The sequence below is a fragment of the Poecilia reticulata genome, linkage group LG16, assembly GCF_000633615.1.
Source record: "Poecilia reticulata strain Guanapo linkage group LG16, Guppy_female_1.0+MT, whole genome shotgun sequence".
Lineage (NCBI taxonomy): Eukaryota > Metazoa > Chordata > Actinopteri > Cyprinodontiformes > Poeciliidae > Poecilia > Poecilia reticulata.
The window spans coordinates 32,849,919-32,866,777 of NC_024346.1; the positions used below are offsets into that span (position 1 = coordinate 32,849,919).

The 16,859-nt window shown below is 37.9% G+C and overlaps 1 protein-coding gene across 3 annotated transcripts in view; it reads right to left on the bottom strand.

Annotated features, from left to right (window-relative positions):
- The window catches only part of vps13b (vacuolar protein sorting 13 homolog B), a 312,942-nt gene that overhangs the window by 182,314 nt on the left and 113,769 nt on the right, over nt 1–16,859 (bottom strand). For all 3 annotated transcript variants that reach the window (XM_008432898.2, XM_008432900.2, XM_008432899.2), the window contains one exon: nt 15,743–15,876. In XM_008432898.2, coding sequence (XP_008431120.1) covers nt 15,743–15,876 — 134 coding nt within the window. The remainder of the gene's footprint in view (nt 1–15,742; nt 15,877–16,859) is intronic.

A 16,859-nucleotide genomic window follows, 5' to 3' on the forward strand; every position in this document is an offset into this window, starting at 1 on the left:
ACTGCACAGTAAATGCTCGGCTCAAACAGTTCTTCCAAAAAGTTAAGCTTCATTTGCTACTTGATGGTTTTACCTCCTGCTGATTCACATAAACTTATTCTGCACTGTCTATTGCTTATGCAGGATCTGCAGAACCCTACTTATATTCCTAGGATCTGTTGTGTCGAATATGTTAGTGTATGAAAAACATCTTGACAAAAGGAAAATGAAGCCAGGCTGTACCTGGATTGAAAGAAACTAACACTATACAACACTGCTAATATATATATATATATATATATTTTTTTTTTTTTACGAATTTGATTTTTAAAAAAACAGTTAAACAGCAATGTAACATTTGCTGCATGACAGGCACAAATACAATGGAGGCTAAATGTGTAGCTTAGTGTGAAGATGAGGCATAAAAAAAAACAAAAATGTTAAAAGGCTCCTTCAGTCGATTTGGTAGTATGTTTCTGACAGTCATGTTTTTGTGAAATCCAATAAACACCACTGAAAAACTTCCAAATGCTATAATGGACAAAGGCAAACGATTCCAGGACAACTGAGCCAACAGAGGAGGTAAGAAAGGCGGCAGAATGTGAAATTGTAACCTCGGGGTCAAGTGGATTAATTTTTGGACTGGCATAGGAATTTTTTTTTATCAGGTTTGATTATATTAAACCAATCTGGAGACCAAATTAAAAAAACAAAATAATGACTGTAACCTTTAATTAAAACAGGATTCAATTGGGTTCCCTGCTAAAGCTGTATCCAATGCAAATAGAGTAACCACAAAGGGTAGTTGCCAACAAGAAGGGATAAAAACAATAATTGCTAGGAAGTCAATAAAAATAGTGTCACAGCCAACGCTTAACATTGATTTTAAATAATTACTTCAATAGAAGATAAAGTTTAGAAATTTTCAAGCACATTTAAAGAACAATCATAATGATAATAAGATGGAAAATGAATCTGAAAATTTATGAAAGAAAAATACTGAATTCTGATTATCCTAGAAAATAAATTAATATTTGTTCATTTTAGTGGAAAAATGCTGCCACTACCATGTCGCATGGTTGTTATGCCATGTTTTCCTCCATACCTAAGCCTGTCGCAATAAGCACTAAATCAGTTAATTGAATTATAAATTAAAACAAGCTTGAAAACTTACATGTGAATGATTGTTTTCTGGTGTCTCTTTAGGTCACAACAATAAGTTTCAGTCTGGTGTATTGGTCTCAAATATCTCCTTTTTGAAGGACAGAAATGTTTACAGAGATTTCTGTTCCCATTTTATTTGGTGTTTCACTAGTTGTTTTTTTTTATATTTAAAATGTCTTCTAGTTCCAGGGTTAGATGTACTTTAAATTAAAATCTATTGATCTCTGACAGGGCATAATTGCACTATTATGTCATTACCATTATATCCTTTGGAAACTGTCTCAAAACAAAAGCATCATTGTTTAATTCAATAACTTGTGGAACAATTTATCATCCAGCAAAATTTGTCATCACGACAGGCTTATCCACACCTACTGCTTTCTATGTAGGGCAAGAAGTGCCATGATGGGGTATTTTAAGTTACATAACCAAATAGACACGTATTGAGACATAAATCAAGAAGGCATTTATGGTTAGTGATGTTGCTTCCTCAAGTTTAACATACCATTACTTATTTAAGAGCGAACCCCCCCCCACCCAGCACATTTAAATTTTTTATTAAGTCCTTACGTTACTGTGTTACTGTCTCACTATAAACTGCTAGAACCATGAACCTTTCACAATACTTATCCTCCACTACGGGAGACATTCTGAGTACCCAAGTAAAAAGACTGGCAGGAAAGGGGAGCACCAGTTCCGTCAGCAGAACAGTGCTGACAGATCCAGGAAAAAAAAAGAAAAACAGTCTAAGTTCAGAAACGGTCCATTTACATATTTGTTTTGACCACTGCCAAAATAAATGACAGCTTCTCTTTTCCTTCACTACTTTCAGATTTGTCATTTCTTCCATATCTCTGCCCGCTTTAGCCACTCGCTGATGTAGAGGAGAAGGAGTCTCCATCTGTACACATCTTGTGACCAGAGCAAAATGAGGATAGAAGGGAGAAGACAGAACGAGGACAAATAAAGAAAAGGGTGAGGAGGTGAATAATAGAGCGCAAAAGCTGACATAGATTTAATTTTGGTGAACAACATTGAATAACAGAATAAAAGTTTTTTTTCCCTTGAAAAACAACATGCAATTGCAATACTTCAGCTGAAAATTTTATTTTTATACAGAAGTTCGGTTGTCAAGTAAGTCTGTTTATTCTGAAACCTTGGGTGATCTTCGACGGTAGCTTTAATCTGACTGACAAATCACCTGAGTGTTAAAGAACAGCTTTTTCCAGTTAAGACTCCTCATTAAAGAAAAGTCCATTCCATTAGCAGGTGCAATAAAATCAAGTGGTTCAAGCTTTTATTACATCTTGTATTATTGTAACGTTATGCATGTTGGTGTTGATAAATCGTCTATTTAGTGACTGCTGGCTGCACAAAGTGCCACTGCACACCTTCTGACAAGAACTAAACACTGTGATCACATCCCACCAGCGCTGGCCGCCCTGCACTGGCCCTGCATTTCAGTATCCAGTATCAAGATTTTATCGCTTGTTTTAAAGAGTGTTAATGGTATGGCGCCATCATATTGGTCTGAGCTGTTTGCCACTCCCAAATATAGAGGTGACCCAGAGGAACGACCTGCTTTTATATATCCAAGCTACACAGACTGCTAATCATTTTAAGGTTTGGAAAAACCTGCTTCTACACTGGCTTTTAGATCAAATTGATTAGCATTTTTTTCTTAGCTTTTACTGTGCTAATTATCGCATCTCTTTGTCTTGTTTCATTCAGTATTTTAATGTTTTATTCTACTTTATTTACCTGTTTGCACCACTTGTGATTTCAGAGCTTTGGTAAATTATGTGCTATAGGAAAAGACTTTGGTTTGACTTGGAGGTGTATGGGTGTTCCCTTACTTGTTGCCGATTATTGCTGGAGAAAACTCCAGAAAACCTCAAGAGTGTGTTTCTAATCTTTAAATTCCTGTTAATGAGTAGTCAGAGAAAAATCTTTGGCAGTTTTGAAAGTGTAACTTTTTAAAAATGTTGGTATTTGGCAAAGAATAACCAACCCTGCCAGTTCCAACTGTGTTCAATAGCTCTGTAATTAGCAAACGCAGTAGTCAAAGGAAGTAGTCTAATAATTTTTGCCTCCCAATATTGACAGACATCCTACATTCACAAAGGTTAGTATTTGTGACTTCTGAAGACACATTTCAACCAGTTTGATATATCAGAATATATCGGTTGGAATCTGTGGCATTTAATTGTGTTTACTAATTTTTACCCACATTAGGACAATAGAAATGTATTTTCTGTAATAGTAGACTTAGTAGAAATAGACTTTTTCCAATACAGCAAAAGGAAAAAATTTAAAATTAATTTAAAAATAGAAATGGGCACCAAAAAAACATCTGAAAGCCCAAAGTATAATTGTAGTAAGGAAAATATATTACATAATTTTAACCTCTGATGTGTTCGGGGCAACGTGGAATAAAAACAGCAGCACAAACTGACAGAGAGTTGGACATGGCTCAGGCACAACAATATTAATACCGAACAGAGTACTGCAGCTGTTTGGAAGTATAGGTGGAGTTTATGTTTCAAAAAGCAGGGTATTTTCAACTTTTGTTAAAGATGGTAGATGGTACGAACCACGATCTAAACGCATAAAAATATAGATTTGGGATTGACTCTTTAGATAGCTTTAAATCCAGGTCAACAGTTGTGCTCAAAGGCTATCTTTGTAATTCTACAATTTCGGGGAAAAGACAAGTCAAAGAAACATGATTTTTCATTCTTTTTATCCAATGACATCATGTCCTGTTGAAGTGAAACAAAATCTTTAAACATAACAAATGGACTTAACTGTCAGCTGGGACATGTACCTCAGTTTCCAAGTTTAATGACCGAATCCATTAAGGAAAAAAAAAACACACACACAAAACATTGATTGACAATGGGACCATGTTTCGAGTTTATATTCAGGAGAAGGGTGTATCTAGCACCATATTTTACTAATACACTTGTGGAAAAAATGACCATCTTTCTGTTTTGACAGAAAATAAAAAAAATCATTTTAAAAAATGACTGAAGTAACCAACCCCTCGCAAGGCTGCACATGCTTTATTTTAACTGTAACAACATGCTCAAATGACATGCATACTCATTAACAAGACTATACACACACATACATCATGTCTGCTCGCATGCTCAAATTATATTCATACAAAAACTGAACACACGCACAGATCCAGATCAAATGTCCTCCTAAAAACAATCTAAAGTCATTTCATTAAAAAGAGACCCCATTATGGAAAAATAGAGTTGAAGAAAACTAGAGAGTAAAATGTAAACCCTCTTGGCCACAAGCTAATACACCTGAATCCTATTCCTGGCACCTGCAGCAGATTTGACTCTAGGAAAGAAAACGTAGTTCTGTACAACAAGCCTATTTGTGATCATTTTCCAGCAATGGCACACTGTTATTTAAACTATGTTGGTTTCTAGAGATTTTAAAGACAAGGCAAGTTTATTTAGAGTCATTCATATACAAGGTAATCAAAAGTACTTTGCGTCCCTTATCAAAGAAAACAAAAAGTCATAAATTATTTTCTTTTTAGCATAATCTATTGCAAAGAGAAATGTTTTCACTTCTAATGTAAAGTAGGACCAGTAATCATGTTTTCAAGGTGTTTCTTCCAGAGGAGCATGGAAATTAAATGCTGCTTCACCTTGTTCAGTATGCAGTTATCACACTTGACAAGCAACTCAAAAAAAGTATTTAGGTCCAAGACTTTAGATAACAGCAGGTTTTAAAAATCTGTCCTTTAAGAAAATAATGTACCTAGAATATTTAAGAAGGTCCACCGTACAGGATAATGGGGAAAGCCCCAGAGCCAGAGTGCTGAGAGTTTTGGGTTTTTTGACCGACAGCCTGTTTAGTTATCAGGTGGTCTTGTGTACTAAATTCTTACTCATAGGACTTTTAAAAGAACAAGGTCAGCTCATCTTTAGATCTACTATATTCTGAATCAGGAAACCAAGTTTATGTCAGTCTGCCTTTTCCCCATCGATACGTTTCCTGACCTCCCTGCACCTTTGGGGGTTAAAAAACACACACAAAAAAACGACGCGCACTTTGCGTAAAACTCTGAAACAGGAGAAGCGGGACATAAAACAGAGCGACAAACTAGATGTGAATTATGGCATAAAAATAGAGAATCCGACGCTGAACAGTGAAAAATCAACACATGATGTGAAACACATGACGTTTAGGCGGAGCAGCAGGTGATGAGTGAAGATCACTGATGGTGAGGGTCAATAAATTATAAAAATAAATCTAGCTACAGGAAAGAAACTAAAGTGGACATAGCAATAAACCAAGAGAGGAAAATACTAATCAAAGGAAACTAAATGACACTCCATGACACTTTGAATTTGACTCATTAGGATTTGATTAAGAACCAGATTTGTTCTTTGTAATTTCTGCCCAGTAAAACTATTAATCTATAAATCAATAGACAGATCTATATAAAAATATAATCCATGTTTCTGTCTCATATATGTATGGCATTGAAAGGACCTGGAACTTTTGTTTTTCCACTGAAAGCTCTGGTTTGCACAATAAATGCCATGTGGGTGAAATTTTATGATGATGCTCTGATGTCCCATTCTCCTGAAGGCAGTACAGAGCTGCACCACCAGAAACTGAAACACTGCAGAGAAGAAGAGTTATGATTAATGTAGTTACAGGTCTATCCATGTTTTAATGTTGCAGAGCTCGGTCGTTTTGCAAATAGTTCAAAGTTTAAACTGGCATTGCTGTACATCTTTTATCTGGTCATTTTGTGCAAGATTTAACAACTAGAAAATGGCACAAAATAAGAATATTTTTTCCACTCTGATTGGCTGCTGTTAGGCTTACCGATTTTAAGTTGAATGTTTATTGCATTTTTCGTAGACACCTGTGAAAATAATTTCTATTCCCATGGCTTTTTGTTATTATTATTTTGATGATAAATACAGAAACAAGCATAAAAATCAAAACATCTACAATAGTGATAGTAACATTAATAATAAAATAACAGTCAGTGCAAAGTAGCCTACAATTTCTTTGGTGGGGGGCGGTGAGGGACCTGGATAAAGGCCAGGGGGGCGCTGGCCCGAAAAAGGTTGAGAAACACTGCTCTAGAAGAAACTCAAACTCAACTCTAGAAACATTGAGAGTCTGAAGCTTAAAATATCCATGTGGAGAATAATTTGTAAATACAATAAGATGATGGTTTTTGTCAGTTTCATCCCAGTCATCTCTAATCTGATCATGACTGTTCAAAAAATGCTTTTTTGGGTGCTGTGGTGGCACAGGGGCAAAGCACGGCCCACGGATGGAGGCATTAGTCCTCATGCCGGTGGTCGCAGGTTCGATTCCTGGCCTGGCGACATTTGCTGCATGTCTTCCCCCTTTCTCATTACCCTATTTCCTGTCAACTACTTTCAAACAAAGGCCACTAGAGCCAAAAAATTCCTATTAAAAAAAAAAAGCTTTTTTTTTTATGAAAGTTTCTGCGCATTTTTTGTTCTTGATCAGATCTTTGACCATCAGATGATGTTCAGAATACAGGCCTGTGTGCTAACCCTGTTTGAAATAGTTGAACTTTAATACTTTCACAACCCATTCCCTTGCTTTCAACTTTTCTACATAGGATTCATGTGTCATGTGCACGGTTGTTCCTGTGAGTATACGTGGTGCAGGTTCTAATAGAGAAAAGGCTGAGAGCCAAACACAGTTAGGCTTTAAAAAGCCATGTGGAAAAGGCCTATATAACCACAGGAGGCCATTAGGCCTTACAACTGAAAGACAGAGCAGCAAGAGCAGCAAGTTAGACTGAAGATAACTTGTCAACTCAGATGACTCATAAATGTGGTTATATTCAGCTCTTCATTGTAGGAAATTCATCTTAGTTGATGTTTCAGATCTCATTGGATTTATTATATGAAAAATATACAGACCTACCATGTGAAAATGAGTATGAATAAAGTTAGTGATGCATCTTCTAGTGATTTTCTGAAAGTCTGACCTGCCAATAATATTTTTATGTAATTAAAAATGTATCCTAAAGAACCATAATTACCAAAGTTTATAATATTTTTAATCTTACCATCCAATTGTGAGCAGTGTGTGTAAAAATGTATTCAAAACAATTTTAAACTTTAGCATCTTTTATTAGCATTCAGTGTACTCATTAGTATCAGTTTCAGCATGTTCCATGACTGACAAAGGCTCCATCATACATTAAGAGTCCATTCAAACCAGCCCTGTTTAGTCTGCTTTAATTTAACTTGTTTGTTTGCATAGAAAGTTTGGACTGTTTTCTGGAGGTGTGAGTGCAGAATTTCTGATGTGGTCCAAAAAGGTGAACGATAGTCCGCCTAAAAACCTAGGTCTCGGTTCGGTTGAAGTGAAATCTGGTGTGGTTCGAATGAATATATGAATGCCTAGACCGGAGACCGCTCCTAAAGCAGGAAGTGAACTACATCTCAGGGCATTTGAGGTAAATACAGCCAAAACAAAAGTGTGCAGCATTATCGGGAGAAATGATCTTTCACCAAAGACAAACCACTAAAATGTGATGCCAATACATCACATTTTGTTCAGCTTTCGCAAAGAAGGAAGTTGCGCTCAGTGACTTCTTCAAAGATTTTCATGTCATTTTGTTCAGAAGTTCTTTGTGCAGAACCATAACAGGCAGTTGGATGGACAGGTTGTTAAAAGGGTTTAATTTATTTGACAGTGCAATGTGAAACTAAACTGCATCAGCTGAAAATGTAACAAATGTTGCCACTTTGATCCCCAGTCAAACTCAGTTTACCAGACTATCAGGTGTGAAAACACTCTCAGCTTTCCCGACAACTGCTTAAGTCAACTTCTAGTAAATCCTCTCCTTTGCCAGTTCAACAGAATGTACCCAATGTGGCTTCAAATGTATGTGATGTGGCAGACAGCTAATTTTCATGGTTAAAAAAAATCCACCACAAACCAACCACAAACTGACTACTTTAAAAATAGTTTCAAGATATCCCTTTTTAAGAACAAATCTGCCCTGGCATATGTAGACAATCCGATTCTCTACATTGTATGCCTAAAATCTCAAAAGACAGGGATTTTTTAAAAACACGTTTGCAAAGAAATTGTTTCTCTTCGGGCAGCTTTTTACACCTATGGTGCTTTCTTTAATTTAACTTTCATCAGATCAGAGGGAAATGTGAAAATAGCTAACTACTGTTAATATTTCCACAGTTAACTTCCACAATGAAGAGTGTTCTTGACAACATAACCTGGTAGAGGTTGTGTATGGTGTGTTCACTAATGGAAAAAATGTAAGAATCTTGAGTTTCCAGCTATAAATCCATGGCTCAGTGCATTTCCTGTCAACTACTTTCAAATGCAGCTTTATGGCTCAGTGCATAAAGCATCTGCACAATGTGCAAAGGTTATAGTCCTGCTTCGATTCCCAGTCTGAGGCCATTTACATGTCTTTCTCCTTCTCTCTCCACCCTGTTTCCTTTCTATTTTCTCTTTAATAAAGACCACTACAGCCAAAACAACTAAAAAAAGAAGAAAAACTTATTATTTTCAAGTTACCAGCCCATTTCTCTATGTAGACTGAAAGATGATGCCCTCTTTTGAGAAAAAAATAAGCAGCTCAGAAAATACCTAAACAAGTCTGCTTACAAGTTGCAGAGGTACACTTTTTACATAATTTTTACAGCCGATTTTTTTCCTGAGTCATCAATTTTTCACTTTTTTGCTCTAAACTTAGTAGAAATTGCTTTAGCAGGACAGATGTACAATGTCATCATCTAACTTGATCTGAGCTTCACCATATGTGTGACATTTCTTTCTGTGGTGGTGTGGATATATCCGCTGTTAGGCTGATTGTTTTCACATCTCAGTGGGGAAGAGAAACTTGGATGCCCCAGCTCTGTGCAGACCTTAGCAGCTCATGAACTCTGGAGGTCAAGATCAGTTCTCTGTACATAGTCTATACGACTTGTAAAAGACACATTTTCTCTCATCCCCCCCCCCCTGCACACAATGAGCAAGTCATGACACAGGAAATCGCCAGGAGATAGAGGATCGGAAATTAGAAACACCCTCCCAGCATCCCCAGTGAAAACATTTGCAACTCTCGAGTACAAAAACCTCAGCAGAGGGATCGGCAGCAAACGGAAAACACATCCCTTTGTTTTACAAACCCAATACCTCTCCAAATGTAATCTTCCTGTCTATGCACCAGACAGGACACTGTGTTTCCGAAGTAGACGGTCGGATGAATGGAAGGTCCACAAACCAGCCCCCACACTCAGCACACCCACTGGTGACCTTATGCTCCCTTTTTTTCCTCCCCCTGCATCTTCCTGAGTTTTCTGCTTCATCCAAAAGCGCATTTGGAATTGAGGGGTGCAGTGTAAACAGTGTATTCCTGTAAATTACCATGATTAATGTGTGTATCTGAAGATGACACCATTCAGATGTGTGTTTTGCAGCGAACATGTGTACACAACGTTCTGGTTATGACCTCATAATTTAGCCATCTACCTCAATGTCCACGTGAAAAATGCCTTTAAGCATGATGCGTCCTGACAACAGATAAGCTCGATCTCACCCACCACATCACCGCAAGCAATAAGCTCGTGGCCTGGCACTGCAGCACGGCCAGGCAGCCAGCCATCCCTGTGGCCCTGCATTCCTCTTTTCTAACACTGCTTACAGAAGCTGACAAGCTCTGGAGGTCTCCCTGGCCGAGGTGGAAATCTGCAAAAATAAACGCTTTAGGTGACATGAAGGCTTTGTTTGTTTCTGCTGGCCCGGCTGTTTGTGTTAGCGCGGTGGGTTAATTGCAACTTTGATCGCTGCGTTTATTGATCCAACAGTGGCCTTAGGAGTGCGGCTGGCCAGGCCTGCTTCACCTACTCCCACCGCCTTATCCCAAACAATCCCTCCCACCCCCCACCACCACCACCACCATCCTAGCTTGGTGAGCCAATACAGATGGGGTCTAATGGGGTGACCACACCAAACAAAGCCTGAGAATGCACTTGAAGAGGGTGGTCATGACTGGAAGGTCTCCGAGGTAAAAAAAAGAGAAAATGCTGGTGTTCAGTTGAGCAGAACCAAGAATTTATAAGATGGAACCCCTTCGCTGAGAAAGGCAGACCGTTAACTGAAAGTAAGATTGAAAAGGGTGGATAAATCGGACTGGAACTGACAAGCCAGAGTTGAGCTTTCACATGCAAAGCCAGCTGAACTAATGTTTGGCACGATACGTATGTATATAAAAAAAAAATCCTGGGCTGGTTTATCTGCAGTAGTGGTATGGCCAGACAATTGTGTCTGGAGCTCACGGAGGAGAGCAAAGGTGGCTGCGATTATGTTACACAGTATGTATTACAGGCCAAATTGGATCAAATGTGATGGACTGCAGATGCAAAAAGGTTTATAGGCTAACTCTGGCGAATTTTCACCACTACTGATTTATGTAGTGTGACTGTATAAAACAGGCCAAACCGGGCTGATCTAAACCCCAACTGATCTTTTTAACCCATGGCTTCCTTTTCTGTCCCAACACGAAGGACGAATGAACTGAAAATTTCACTAAATCCACAGCTTTAGGTGAAGAGAGCATAAAGTACATGACAATTATCTGTGACCATTTTCTAACATCTGAATATTCTAATCAACATTTTGACTCTCAATATTACAAATTGCAGATGGTTTAGGATTCTTTACACTAATGAAAGTCAGGTGTGGGCTGGTAGGCGTCAGAGATTCAACATATTTCAGAGTAAAGAGAATGTTGGAAGTATTTTTCCAGCAGAGTCTGTAGGGAGGGTCTCATGTTTGCGCTTCTAAAACAGCAGTGAGGTCACCAGTAAATTGACAACGGGAGATGATTGACAGAACTTATAGTCATCAAAACCTGCATTAATACACCCACTACCATATGCATCTGTGTAACATGGTTTTCATTATTTTAGCACTAATTACAACTATTGCAGTTTGGCGTATTCATTTTGATCAGGCAATTTCAGATGGGCACAAAACTAGTAGGAAAGCACTTTTCACCTACTGTCTAATTCTCAATTTGTTTATTATATGACGTTTGTTCCTGATTCCAATAAACATATCTTTTGGGGGGAAACAACAGGAGAAATCTTGTCAAATACCAACCCCATTTCCTACTAATAGTCATGTCAACATGGCAGAAGCCACATCTAACCAAACCTGCAGTTCTTGAGCCACAAAGAGATTCATAAAGCATATTGACCTGAAGCTGTGCTGAGGTACCAGGCACCCACACTCAGTCTTCTTGAACCAGATATTTTTGGACAAGCAGATCCAGAAACATCTTCCCAACATGCCCAGATCCAGTCAGATTCAACTCAAGATCTTATTAGCAATCTTGAATCTTATGTTATGAGTGTTATGGTCAATAACAATTGGCTGCAACATTGGTTTAGATGCAGTTTATCTTTCCTTTGCCCAGGGAACAACAGTCCATAAAAACCTGTAGTTTTGAAGTTGCAGTGGTGTTTCTTTTTTTTATCTCAGTCTGGTTCATGTATTGGTAAAGATCTCTGGGAAACAGCTGGACTCATATGGATTATCAGGGTTGATCTGCTTGTCTTTACTCAGACAGGATTTTGCACATTAGTTCATCATTATGTATGCAAATCAGATAAAACATAAAAGTTGTTAAAAGTTGTAACAGACAGTGATGTCGGAATGAAAAGATGAAGGGGAAGGTGGAGGATGAAGTAGCATGTCTCCAAAAGGCACACCAGCAGAGGGACAGATCTTTTCATGGAAACCATCTGGCAACTCCAATGTGGGCCACACCCAACCTGAAGTGCGCACCATTCTCCATTTGGTCTTGTTTTCTTTCCCCTGCCTTCAAACTGATTTCTGTCCATTTTTCCTTCCTTGTATTCTTCTTTGCTTCCTACCCTCACCCTCCTTTCCATCACTGTACCTTTTCAACCCCACTGCTTTTTCCTCTTTTTTTTCTCACTCAAAAATATCCTACTCATTAATGCATGGCAGCTGCAGGGAGCAGTGTTACCTCATTTTTCCATGGCAACGGTCTCTCTGTTTCAACATATCCCATTTCAGTTTTGGTAGCAACGTGTTCCTTTGCCAAAGCTGAACACATTCACGTGTTAAATAGAAGAAATTATTTCAAAATTCTTGAAATAAAATCACAATTCTGTACAGCTGCAATTATTTTCAGGACCTGGGAGAACATGGGAGTCCATAGGGAGAACGCAGTATGAGGGACAGCAGAATGAAAACGGGGAGAGTGGTGTCAGGTAGACGACTATGATTTGAATGGGCAGCATAAAACCAAAAGAAAGTATAGATTTACAAAAAAAAATAAAAACATGACACCAGTGAACGTACAATAAGTAACAAGTAAAGAATAAAACAACCATTAGTTGGAACATCTAAACTTAAACACTAACATCCGTTAACAGAGATTCACAGACAGATCAATGACCACAATCAGCCAGTCTGACACTCGAAACACCCAGTAACATCCAAACAACAAAACTGATTAGTAAGGATGCTAACCAGTTGAGTCCGATGGAAAAGACTCAACAATTAGCTGTTTTCAGTAACAAAAAGGTGTTGAAAATAGGGGAGCACCAACTGCAGTTTTTTGGCCAATTACTGATCTTAAAAAGCCTGACCTACCAATTCCGATTTTAGTCAATACCATTTTTTTTTTTGTCTGAAATGTCGCTAAACATAGCAAGAAAGTTGCAGAGTTAGCTACAGTGGAGTGACTATTGTTGCAAATGTGGAGACATGACCTGCTGGGCCGGTCTACCAGCCAAACTTCTCTCACAGAAGAGGACAGCGGTTGGTTCATAGACCTTTGCCGAAGTTGATACAATCAGTGGATAAGATCAGCTTCACATGCAAGTATCGGCCAATCACCGATCTCCTAAAATTAAGAAAATCAGCACCGATAAATCAGCTGGTCGTTAAATCGGTGCATCCCCAGTTTAAAATAAAGTTAATACAGATGTAGAAAGTTTTTAAAGATAAAACTATTTTCGACTAAAAGTTGAAACATGTTTATTTAATCTGTGTGAGTGAGAGAGGAAAACGTTTTCTAAGTGACAGGAAGGCTGGATTGAATACAGGAAAGTAGCTCTGTGATATTCCTTTGAGCTTCCAACCTCTTTGTTTGTCAGGGAACAAGCTGGACATGTAAACTATGAAAATCTTTAACCAGCCTCTGGCACCGTTTACACTGAGTCTGATTTCAGTGAAACTAAAACATTTTAGTTGTGAATCCAGCTCTGCACTTATACTTCTCCACTGATTGGAGTGTCTCACACCAACACTTTTTGAAACCAGGTCTCAGAGTAGGAGTGGATGTGTGAAGTACTCTACATGTGTGAAAGCAAACATGCGCAGAACGAACGGCTGTGTGGTTTGTTCTACGCATGTTGCATGCAAACCTCATAAACATCACAGGCAAGAAGCCTGTCTTGTCCAGGCAAGAAGCCTGCATGGACAAGACCAGGTTTTTTTCTGTCTTGTCAGACCAAGACAGACCAAAGCCTGCCTTGGTCTGTCTGACCAAGGCAGGCTTTGGTCAGACAGACCAAAGCCTGCCTTTGGTCAGACAGGTTTTGGTCTGTCTGACCAAAGCCTTTGGTCAGACAGACCAAAGGCTTTGGTGATGAACTTACCAATATTTTTGCTTCATTATTTTGGGAGATTCTCATTGCAGAGATTGACTTTCCCATTATTTCTTACATGTGATTAAATGAAATGGAGCGAAAACAGAGACATTCCTTCTTGGGGATCTCTTACACTCAAGAACTTGTGGAATAAAAGCCAACTAACCAGAGCAAGAACATACTAATTTTCAAACCTGTAATTTGCCACATTAACCTTTGAATGGGTATACTATAGAATATAAGTACAATTTCAACCATGTCTAAGTAAAATGCCACACATTGTTAATTCAGAATTTATGCCATCATGACAACGCCTCTTGACCCCAATTTTAAACAGAAATCTTTTTTTTTTTTTTTGCAGTTTACATAATCACTATCACATTTCACTATTCTGTTTAATTAGACTTATATGGTTAGAATAACAAATACTTTGGGTCTACCAGACTGTGCTTCCTTCTGCTGTTTTGTTTCTACAGCTTCTAAAAGAGATGGAGAGGAAGGGCCACACAGTAAAATGAGCACAGTAGCAGTGTGGGCTAAAATCTATTCTGTTTACATTGCACTAAAATAAAAGTAATTGTTTACGTTTCAGATTATCCCAGACCTGTGGAGCCAGCTGTCGGGTTATTAAGTTTGGCTTCCTTCTACTTCTGTGTCAACTACCAGCTTGTGGTGCAGTGGTCACACATCGGAAGAGGACAAAGGAAAATGGAGGTAATGATAATAAGTAGAGGGTTGAGTTGCTTTTGAAAAACTACTGTTAACACTTCAATGCATTAACACATCAATAAAACTAATTTTGGTGTCTAATTTCAATTCAAACAAGCCATGCTCGTTTCCAAGTTGGACTGACATCCTTACAGGTCCTTGTAAGCAGACATGGACATGAGTGCCAATCTAAAAAGGCTACAAAGCTGTGTGTTTGTACATGTTTGCACAAGTTCAAAATGCTTGGATATTTTACATTTAGTATCACTGTTATTTGTTGCCAGTAGGAATAAAAATAGCAAAAGATTTACCAGATTTTCTCATTTGAAATATGTCCCTTCACATAACATTGTTTATTAATATTGTATAGCTTAGTGTGTTACAAAGCAATGTATTTTGGTTTGATATTTATTTCATCTCAACAAGCAAAGTAAATAGGCAAAAGAAATTTAAGTTTTTTCAAATTACAACAATAATAATATTACATAATGCAATTATGACAGTATTAATATTTTTAAGAATTTTACAAGAATAAAGTTGCATGACAAAGTTGTAATAATACAAGAATTAAGTCATAATATTACCAGAATCAGAGTGCTTCAGAAGTTATTCTTGTAGCAAAACAAGAATAAAGTCATAATATATGAGTGGGGGGGGGGGGATTTATTATTGACAGAATAAAGTCATAATTTTGAAAGAGTGAATCAATAATTTTATGGGAATTCTTAAATGCATTAAGAAGAATTAAGAACTTAAAATCATGAATGTTGAGAATCTAGTGAAGTTATACTTTGGCATCGGTTTTAGAAATGAGGAAATATTTTTAACATATCAGCAAGAATAATTTTTCTCATTAAATAGCTTATTCTGCATGATTTTAAAGCATTCTTATGGTAGAATTTCATCTTTATTCTGCTATTGTGATAATAACTATGCTCTCGGAAAAAAAAAAAAAAGATTCTCATATCCTGGCCCTAATAGTCTGTTGGAACTTAGCTGCCATGAATCAGTGTGGACTTGTTGAAGAAGTGTTCCTCTTCTTAATAAAATACTTCAATCATTAGGTACAAACAAACAGGGGAAATTAGATGTAGCCCTGAAGTGAATGGACAGGGACTCTGTACAAATACAAAAGTATAAAGTGCAGCTTTTTTAACACTAAATTCAATGGTCTGCAATACCATTCAGATTACCTGGAGAGTAAGCCGCTTCACAGCATCCCAGGCGTGACTGAAGAGTTCCTTCATTCGCTCCTCAGAAGTTGCCCAGGACTCCTCAGCTGAAGTCTCTGGTATCACCTTCATTGGGATGGACATGGGACGTGATTCTGTGAGAAAGGGGAAAATAAATATGACAACGACTAACTGAACTTGACATTCAAGGTTTTATTCAGTAGTCTTTTAAATTCTACTTCCCCAAAACATATTTGGGAACTTTATGCATCCAGTAGTGATGTCAGATTTGTTGAAACATTCAGCCCACTGCTTGAGTAACCTCTTTACCACAGAAATAATGTAGCACCCTGTAAAGTCTTAAACAAAATCAATATTTTATTTATTAACATGAGGAAATGTACTGTCCCGCATTTATCCTTTTCTTAACCCTCTTTAAGACTCCCTGTTATTTTCATTTGCTGTACAGTATCATGTTATATGATGTTTAACCGACACTTCATTGAGATGATGTAATGCTGGCACTCAGGTTTCTTGTCTCCAACAGTGGGAGAGGGAACTGTGAGAACTGACATAGTGTGCGCGTGTACACGCACGCACGCACACACACACGCGCATACACGCTTACTGTTAGAGATGTGATTTGTTCTTGTGTGTGCCAGCTGTGGTCCAGACGTAGGCTGATTGTCTGTGCTGACACTCATGGCAACAGAAGTCAAATGGCAACAAATGTACAATTCGGCTTTCAATTACCCGCATTAACCTTGTGGTCAAATCACATCTTTACGGTTTTATAATAGTTCTTTTTACAGATGAAAACATAAAGAGGAAGAAATAAAAAAATCAGGAGAAGAGATGCACAAGCAGAGGTATGAAAGAAAACCAACCTGCTCCACCAGGATGACCTGTGGTCTGTGTATGTTAAAGCCATCTGGGCGTCAGGGTTTAGAAAAAAAAAGGGGGAGGCATCTCTTAAGACACATTAAACTACATCCCATGATTTAAAGCTCCGCTTGCTCAGCAGACTTATTCCACAGTTGTCATGAAACTGGACTGATGTCACAGGACCATTTCGTCTATTCTGACACAGAGTTACCAAATGTCACAAAGAAAGTTCGCAAAGCAATAACAAATTGTT